Below are 9398 nucleotides of genomic sequence, written 5' to 3'. Positions count from 1 at the left end.
AAACAGATTATTTCTTTGTAGATGTTCACACAACTGACCTGCAACTAGTTTCTCTAGAATTTTTTAGATGAAAGTTAGATTAGATATAGATCTATAGTTGGCCAGAATTTCTGAATCAAGATCAGACTTCTTAAGTAAAGGTTTAATTACAGCAACCTTAAAGCTCTGTGGTATGTAACCATTTATTAGAGACAAATTAAGTAGATCCAAGATGTGATTATTAAGGAAAATACCTCTTTAAACAGTCTGGTTGGGATGGGATCTAGCAGACATGTGGTTTGGATTAATCTATTATTTTTAACAATTCAGAGAGCTCAACAGGACAAAACAGTCTGAACATAAATCAGGTTCTAGTTACATTTTTAAAGTTGTCCCATCTGACACAGAACCAGAGGTGATAGTAGGAATGTTGGTTTGAATTTTCTCTCTAATTGAAATAATTTTATTTATAAAGAATCTCATGAAGTCATCACTACTTATAGTTGTAGGGATACATGGTTCAACAGAAATGGGACTTTTAATTAGACTAGCAATAGTACTAAACAGAAACCTAGGGTTATTTTTATTCTTCTCCATTAAAGATGAGTAATATAAAGTTCTAGCTTTACGGAGAGCTTTTTTATATGTTAGCAGACTATCTTTACAAGTTAAATAAAATTCCTCAACATTAGTAGAGCGCCATTTTCTCTCCTGGTTTATAGATGCTGCTTTAAAGTACGTAACTCAGAATTGAACCAACTTTGGTTTATGATTTTAATCACTGGATTTCTGGCCCCCAAGCTGTTGGTTTTCATAAACTGCGGCCCCCTGAGCAGTTTTGTTGAATAGCCCTGCACAATGAGAAGGTGCTATTTATAAGAATGAGTTTGTTGCAGTTCCTCAGACTGAAGAGTCTTTTAGATAAAAGACGAAACGTTTCTACATTTTTGTTTGTTTTTTGAACTTGGACCAGACTTAACTTTTTGAATAGTGTTAACGTATTTTTATGCAGTTAATGAATGTTTCAGTTAAGTGTCCTAAGATGACTTCTGTTGTGACTTGGAGCTTTAGAAACAAACTGAATTGAATTGAAATTAATTGAACTGATGTCCAAGAGGTCGTTCCATATATCAGGCGCTGCCACAGCTAAAGCAGTTTTTACACACAGTAATATATTTAGTTTCACTGAACTCTGCATGACCTCAAACCATCCAGCCCCTCCTGATGGAAGCTGCCTCTCTCCTCAGGTTTATGGTGCTGCCATCCAGTTCTACGAGTCGTTCTGCAGGGATCTTCTGTCAGAGCGGCAGAGCATTCAGCTCGGCCTGCTCAGCGTGGTGGACCGGCGTCCCATCAGCAGCCGCAGTCTCCATGTCAAGAAGAGCATCTGTGTCCTGTCCCACTGGCCCTTCTTCACCGTCTTCCAGAAGTTCCTCACCTTCATCTACAGATACTCCATCTCTGGGCCGCACGTCCTGCCTCTTGAAAAGTCTGTTCTGATTTGTATGGAGCGATACAACATGTCATTTTTACACTCATTCAGCAGTACTTCAGCTGTACTTCAGCTGTACTTCAGCAGTCATTAAGCTGTACTTCAGCTGTACTTCAGCTGTACTTCAGCAGTACTTCAGCTGTACTTCAGCAGTAATTAAGCTGTACTTCAGCTGTACTTCAGCAGTCATTAAGCAGTACTTCAGCAGTACTTCAGCTGTACTTCAGCAGTCATTAAGCAGTACTTCAGCTGTACTTCAGCAGTCATTAAGCAGTACTTCAGCAGTCATTAAGCAGTACTTCAGCTGTACTTCAGCAGTCATTAAGCAGTATTTCAGCTGTACTTCAGTAGTCATTAAGCAGTACTTCAGCAGTACTTCAGCTGTACTTCAGCAGTCATTCTGTAGTACTTCAGCAGTACTTCAGCTGTACTTCAGTAGTCATTAAGCAGTACTTCAGCAGTACTTCAGCTGTACTTCAGCAGTCATTCTGTAGTACTTCAGCAGTACTTCAGCTGTACTTCAGCAGTCATTAAGCAGTACTTCAGCTAGATTTCAGCAGTTTTTTTTACTTCTCATCATTCATGCTGTGTTTTGGACAAAAAGTAATTTCTGTTTTTCTCTCTTGTTTTGATTGTTTCAAAATTGACAAAAAATTGATTTTTAGTTCTAAGAACAGTTTCCGGTAATTACCGGATGTTTGTGTTTGCAGACACATCTCCAGCTTCATGCACAACGTCCCGTTTCCGTCCCCTCAACGTCCTCGGATCCTCGTCCAGGTGTTAAGTCAAAGCAGCACTTGTGTTCCAGCACACACACACACACACACACACACACACACACACACACACCTGTGCTCCCATGGTTCACAGTGAAGCTGAAGGTGTTTGTGTTGCAGCTCTCACCGTACGACAACCTGCTGCTCTGCCAGCCCGTCTCCTCCCCCCTCCCCCTCAGGTCTGTCCCACTCACAGCTTTGGTCCACTGGCTGGAGCCTCATCATAAACTCTGTGTGTGTGTGTGTGTGTCAGTGGCGCGAGCTTCCTGAAGCTGCTGCAGAACCTCGGTCCAGAGAGCACGTGCACGCTGCTGCTCGCCGTCCTCATAGAACACAAACTGCTGCTGCACTCGCTCAGACCCGACGTCCTCACCTCCGTCAGCGAGGCCCTCGTCTCTGTGAGACTCACACACACGTTACGCACGTTACACACGCACGTTACACACACACACATTACACACGCACGTTACACACACAAAAAATAATAATAAATTTACTAATTTTACCTAATAGAAGCAAATATAAAGTAAAGAGTACTGGTCCAAGCACGGAACCCTGAGGAACTCCATGACTAACTTTGGTGTATGAAGCAGATTTATTATTTACATTTACAAACTGGAATCTATCAGATAGATATGATTTAAACCATTTTAGAGCTGTTCCTGTAATCCCAGCATCATATTCAAGCCTCTGTAGTAAAATATTGTGATGAACTGTATCAGATGCAGCACTGAGGTCTAACAGGACCAGTAGAGACACAAGTCCAGCACAGAATATCATGAACTCAGCTCTCGGCCACGCCCACTTCTCATCAGAACGGAGATCACAGAGGAAGGTGGCGGAGCTGCAGGAGGACTTTCTCCTGTAGTATGGTCTGCACAAAGGTGCAGCAGGTGCTAAATAATTTTAAAATATTTTAAATAAAAATGTCATGCCGATTGCGTGGCTCATCCATCAATCAGCCAGTTGCGTGTCGTGTCCAGTTTTATTCTGAAAAACAGCGATAGATCGGGTCCGCGATAATAGCGAGGGACTACTGTATACCTGTGTGTACCTGTGAGTGTAACCTGTGTGTATATGTGTGTGTACCTTTGCATTTTCCAGATGACCTTCCCCCTGCGCTGGCTCTGCCCCTACATCCCTCTGTGCCCGCTGCAGATGGCCGACGTCTTGCTGGCGCCCATGCCCTTCATCGTGGGCGTTCACTCCAGCTACTTTGACCTTCACGACCCCCCAGCTGAGGTGATGTGTGTGGACCTGGACACCAACACAATCTTCCAGTGAGTCAGGTTCCCTCAGAGAACCAGCAGGAACTGTGACTAAAACTGATTGTGATGAAGACTGGTCTGACGCTGTGCCTGTGTGCTCCAAGGTCCGAGGAGAAGAAGCCGTTGTCATGGCGATCGTTGCCCAGAAAGCACGGCAAGACTCTGTTCAACACGCTGACCACTCTCCACAGAACCCTGGAGAAGAGTGAGTGACTCTGACTGCCCATGAGTTCAAGTGGGACGTGAGTGGGACGTGAACCTCCAGGAGGTCCTAAATGTCCTGAGACGTTCCTGCAGGTTCACGACCCACAGCCGTGTCACACGGACTGCGAGCACGTCCTAAACGTGCGCTAAATTTAACATCTTGAAACTAGGTATTGTGGCCCTCTGGAACTTATCCAGAACCCTTCTCAAGGTCAAAGTTTCGTTGTCATTCGCTCCACATGTGGTACATGTGGTGGAGCGAAATGATGTTCACAGGGTCCCAGTTACATCCAACAATAAAATGTAAAAGAAAAACAGTAATAAGAGGCGAGACATGAACCAAGAACTACGCCAAGCACGAGTAGTACGAAAACAATACGCAGAACAGCAGCACAAACATGAGTCTGTGTGAGCAGGTGAGTACAGATGAACACAGCAGCATGAAATAAGTCAGTAGCATGAGATCAGCAGAATCGATAGTCAGCAGCATGCGATCAGCAGCACATATCAACAACCAAGTGTCATTGTAGTGATTCTTCTGGTTAGAGATTCATGAGTCTAACAGCCTCAGGGTAGAAGCTGTTCCTCAGTCTAGTGGTTCTACACTTAATGCTCCTCAACCTCCTTCCTGAGGGGAGCGGGGCAAAAAGTGTGTGTGCTGGGTGAGTGTGGTCCTTCATGATGCAGGTGACCCTCTTCCTGCATCTGGAGGTGTAGATGTCTGGGATGGTGGGGAGACTGACTCCAACATCTTCTGTGCAGCCTTCACCACTCTCTGCAAAGCTTTTCTTTCTGCAGCTGTGCAGCCTCCATGCCACACATTGATGCTGGAGCACAGGATGCTCTCCACTGCACACCTGTAGAAGGAGGTGAGGACTGAGCTTCCAGACCAGCTCGTCTCAGCCGTCTGAGGAAGTAGAGTCTCTGATGATCTTTCTTCATCAGGCTGGTGGTGTTGTTGCTCCAGCTGAGGTTGTTGTTCAGGTGCTCACCCAAGTACTTGTAGCTGGAGACCACTTCCACCACAGATCCTCCTATGTTCGATTGTGTGTGGGGGTGTGGGGGGTAGGTATGTTTGTTCCGTTTTAAGTCTAGGACCATCTCCTTCATCTTCTTCACAATGATGTGAAGGTTCTTCTCTTTGCACCAGCTCTCCAGGTGTTCCACCTCCTGTCTGTAGCTGGACTCATCATTGTTTGTGATGCATCCCACCACCACTGTATCATCTGCAAACTTTACAATGTGACAGCCTGGATGGGTAGCTGCACAATCATACGTGAGCAGAGTAAACAGGAGAGGGCTCAGCACATAGCCCTGAGGAGAGCCAGTGCTGAGGGTTATGGTGGAGGAGGAGAAGTTGTGGATCCTCACTGACTGCGCTCTGCTTATTTGTTCTCAGTACCTTCTCAACTCTCCACAAATCACAAGTGCCAGAACTGTGACCAGAACCTAATGTCAGGCAAGAGCCAGATGGAGCCCGTGTTGATGATCCAGATGTATGGATCTTCACACCTGACCGTGGCCCCTCTGTCACATGACCTTCACCTGACAGACGGACGACTGGCAACGTCCATAAAAAACTTATTTTACCACAGACCATCCCTGAGACATACGAGAACGTCACCACAAGGTTCCAGACTTTTGCACAACAAAGTGGACATCCTGTCAAAGTTTGACCCAAACCAGAGCGGGTGTTTGTTCATTCAACCTTTATTTCTACAGGTTAATCCCATTGAACCTCGAGGACTCATTTACAAGAGAGACCTGATTTCAACAAAGAATGATGACAACAATGGACAGTTATAAAAAGTCATACTTGTAATGTGATTTACTAATAGTCTTGTTTAGCCACTAGGGGGCACTGCAGGATAAGACAGGGACATAATGGATGAGGATGGAGTGCAGCTAATTATATAACACCTGTGGATATAACGAGGGGTATGTAGTTAGGGAGAGAACTAAAGCTGTTGAAGACGGACAAATAAAGTTGCTGAATGAAAACCCATGAAGAGTGACTTGGCTTCATGACATGGTGTCAGAAGTGGCGAACTAGACCGCTTGAGAAAAGGAAAAGATTAAAGCATCAAAATGGCAAAGTTTCATCCGCCGGAGCCGTTTGACTTCACCCAGCCATCAGCGTGGCCCGCCTGGAAGCAGCGCTTCTCCCGCTATCGGATCGCTACAAAGCTTGACCAGGAAGATGGTGATGTACAAGTTTATACACTTTTGTACGCGATGGGCCAAGAGGCAGAGCCAATATTTACCTCCTTCACATTCACAACTAATGATGACGACTATTATGAAGCAATTATGCAGCAGTTTGATGAACATTTTGTGCCTAAAAGAAACACGATCCATGAACGTTCATGCTTTCACAGACGCTCCCAGCAACAGGGGGAGAGCGTGGAGTCTTTTGTCAGGTGCCTTTATGAATTGGCTGAATATTGTGATTTTGGAGCTACCAAAGATGAACAAATACGTGACCGCATTGTCATAGGTATTTTGGATAATGATGTTTCTCAAAAGCTACATCTTGAAGTGGATTTGACACTCGAAAAAGCCATCAGTATTGCTCGTCAGTCCGAACTAATAAAAATGTAGAGGCCAGAGCGGCTGAGTGTGAAGTAAATGCAATAAGCCGAAAACTAAAACAGTTCCAGCCATTTAACAGGACAAAACAGTATAAAGCTAGAAACACCCAATATAACAGAGGAGCTTTAAAGTCTGACCCCTGTTCAAGGTGTGGGAGGTTGCATGAGGCTGGACAGTGTCCTGCAAGAGGAAAACGTTGCCATAGGTGCAATAAAACAGGACATTTTGGAGGCGTATGCAAAACCAAACTTGTTGGAGCAGTGAAAAGCACAAATAAAGACCTGGATGAGGGTGATGTGTGGTTTTTAGGAACCATTACTGAACATACAGAGCAAGATAAAGACCGGTGGTTCACAAACTTAGAGGTGAATGGCACAGCAATAGGATTCAGGATTGACACAGGGGCTGATATAACTGTTATATCTGAACACACATACCAAAGCCTACCTGAGTGCCCAGATCTAAGAGCCACAAAAGCAGTCTTCATGAGTCCTGGAGGGAAACTCACCTGCAGAGGCAAGTTTCTGGCTGACTGTGTGAAAAATAATGTTCAACATTCAATCTGGATTTATGTGATGAAAGGTTCTTTTTCCACTAACCTGCTTGGACGTGAAGCAGCTGTGAAAATGGGGCTTGTTCGCAGAGTGGATGGAGTTGAATTATTTGATGATGTTTTTGGTGATATTGGACTGTTAAGTTGCTCACCTGTGAAAATAGAGATTCATCCTGATGTTAAATCATACAGCGTTTCCACTCCCCGACGCATTTCATTCCCTATACTGCCACAAGTGGAAGAGGAATTAAAGCGAATGCAGTCATTAGGCATCATTGAGGAAATCAAGGAGGCAATGGACTGGTGTGCCCCTATGGTGCCGGTCCTTAAAAGGGACAGAAGAGTAAGGATATGTGTGGATTTAACCAAGCTTAATAAAGCTGTGAAACGAGAAAGATTTGTGTTGCCAATACTGGAAGACATTGCACCTAGATTAACAGGAGCTACAGTGTTTTCTACAATGGATGCCTCAAGTGGATTTTGGCAAATACCACTCGATGATGCTAGCAGGAAACTCACAACCTTCATAACACCAGTGGGTCGGTTCTGTTTCCGGAGGCTACCCTTTGGCATCACCTCTGCTCCAGAAGTATTTCAAGAAAAGATGAGCTCTCTACTAAAGAATCATGAAGGAACTGTGCTTGTTATGGATGATATATTAGTCTTTGGAAAAGATAAAGACGATCATGACCAAAATCTCAAAGCAGTCATGCTTCAGAGCTTCAGGTCTGAAGTTGAACAAGACAAAGTGTCAGTTTGGGAAGTCTGACATTAAATACTTTGGACACATCATAAGGAAACATGGCATTAAACCAAATCCAGAAAAAGTAAGAGCTATCACAGAAATGCCATGTCCCAAAAACATCACAGAGCTACGACAAGCAATCGGCATGATCAACTATCTGGGGAAATTTCTGCCTGATCTCTCGTCAGTGATGCACCCCATCAACAGCTTGCTGAAACATGATACGTCCTGGACCTGGGGAGACTCACAAGAGGATGCTTTTAAAAAAGTCAAAGAGATGTTGACCTCAGCACCTGTCCTTGCATATTATGATGCAAACAAACCAACAGTAGTCAGTGCTGACGCCAGCAGCCATGGTCTGGGGGCTGCTCTTTACCAGGAGCATGGAGAAGGGCTTCGACCTGTGGCCTACTCTTCTAGAATGCTGACTGAGACTGAACAAAGGTATTCACAAATTGAAAAAGAATGTCTTGCAAGTGTGTGGGCATGTGAAAGGTTTTCAAGATACTTACAGGGTATGAAAAAGTTTAGTCTCCAAACAGACCACAAGCCGCTTGTCCCACTAATAAACTCTTATGATTTGGACAAAGCACCAATCAGGTGTCAAAGACTCCTGATGAGGCTGATGAAGTTCAACGCAGAAGCGTGCCATGTACCAGGAAAACAACTCATTGTGGCTGACACATTGTCACGCAACCCTTTACCAATCACTGGTGAATCAGACACAGAAGATGATGTCAGAGCATATGTACAGGCAGTGATTGAAACTAGGCTGATAATAAAAGACAGATTGGATGCCATTAGACGAGCCACCCGTCAAGATGCAGATTTACAGACTGTATGTAATTATGTCAATAATAAGTGGCCTGAAGAACCATCACAGGTTCCTAACACCCTGTGGACTTTTTATGCTGCCAGAGCTCATCTGTCGATAACGTATGGTCTACTTCTGTATGACGACAGAATTGTTGTTCCAGAACTACTGCGTCAACAGGTGTTGTCACAGATTCATGATGGTCACCAGGGCCTAACTAAATGCAGACTTAGAGCCAACATGTCAGTATGGTGGCCAGGGATTGGACGAAACATCACAGAGTTGGTTAGAATGTGTAAGTTTTGCCAAGAAAATAAAGCATCTCAAAGAAAGGAGCCTTTGATTCCAACACCTCTGCCAGATGAAGCAGGACAGAAGGTTGCAGCTGACATTTGTGATCATAATGGTGGTTAGGGTTAGGGTTAATCCACGTGGTATGGTATAATGGGAAACATTATTTGGTTGTAGTGGATTATTTCTCACGAGATATCTTTGCTAGACGGGGGATCTCTTTTGAGCTGATAACTGATAATGGAATGCAGTTTACATCAGTTGAGTTCAAGCAATTCAGTGCAGCATACAACTTTAAACATACAACATCTAGTCCACACTACCCCCAGGCTAATGGAGCAGCTGAAAGAAGTGTTGCAGTGGCAAAACATATTCTGAGACATGGAGTGCAGCTAATTATATAACACCTGTGGATATAACGAGGGGTACGTAGTTAGGGAGAGAGCTAAAGCCGTTGAAGACGACAATTTTTGTTTTATACAAATATGATGGCCAAAAAAGTAACAAAAACAGCTAGATTCTAAGGCGAATGTAGAAAACTAAAAACAGGAACATGTCTGCATCGGTCCCTGCCAGGAGTCCAACAGATTATTAAAGTCACTTAGAGAGGTCAAAGGTCGAGAGCTTCAGATCTTTTTACAAGATATTCCAGGAAACAGGAGCGGAGTAGGAGAAGGTCCTTTT

The 9398-nt window shown here is 44.1% G+C and overlaps 1 protein-coding gene across 1 annotated transcript in view; it reads left to right on the top strand.

Moving 5' to 3' along the window:
* LOC119409600 (DENN domain-containing protein 4B) overlaps positions 1 to 9398 on the top strand; it is a 43564-nt gene that overhangs the window by 26571 nt on the left and 7595 nt on the right. The window contains exons 5-11 of the mRNA XM_037676499.1: positions 1227 to 1468; positions 2182 to 2248; positions 2368 to 2426; positions 2501 to 2645; positions 3352 to 3527; positions 3620 to 3720; positions 5119 to 5282. Coding sequence (XP_037532427.1) covers positions 1227 to 1468; positions 2182 to 2248; positions 2368 to 2426; positions 2501 to 2645; positions 3352 to 3527; positions 3620 to 3720; positions 5119 to 5282 — 954 coding nt within the window. The remainder of the gene's footprint in view (positions 1 to 1226; positions 1469 to 2181; positions 2249 to 2367; positions 2427 to 2500; positions 2646 to 3351; positions 3528 to 3619; positions 3721 to 5118; positions 5283 to 9398) is intronic.

Source organism: Nematolebias whitei, chromosome 5, assembly GCF_014905685.2.
Source record: "Nematolebias whitei isolate Nwh7 chromosome 5, NemWhi1, whole genome shotgun sequence".
Lineage (NCBI taxonomy): Eukaryota > Metazoa > Chordata > Actinopteri > Cyprinodontiformes > Rivulidae > Nematolebias > Nematolebias whitei.
The sequence above is the reverse complement of the archived record's forward strand: the minus strand, read 5'-3'. Positions and strand labels throughout refer to the sequence as shown.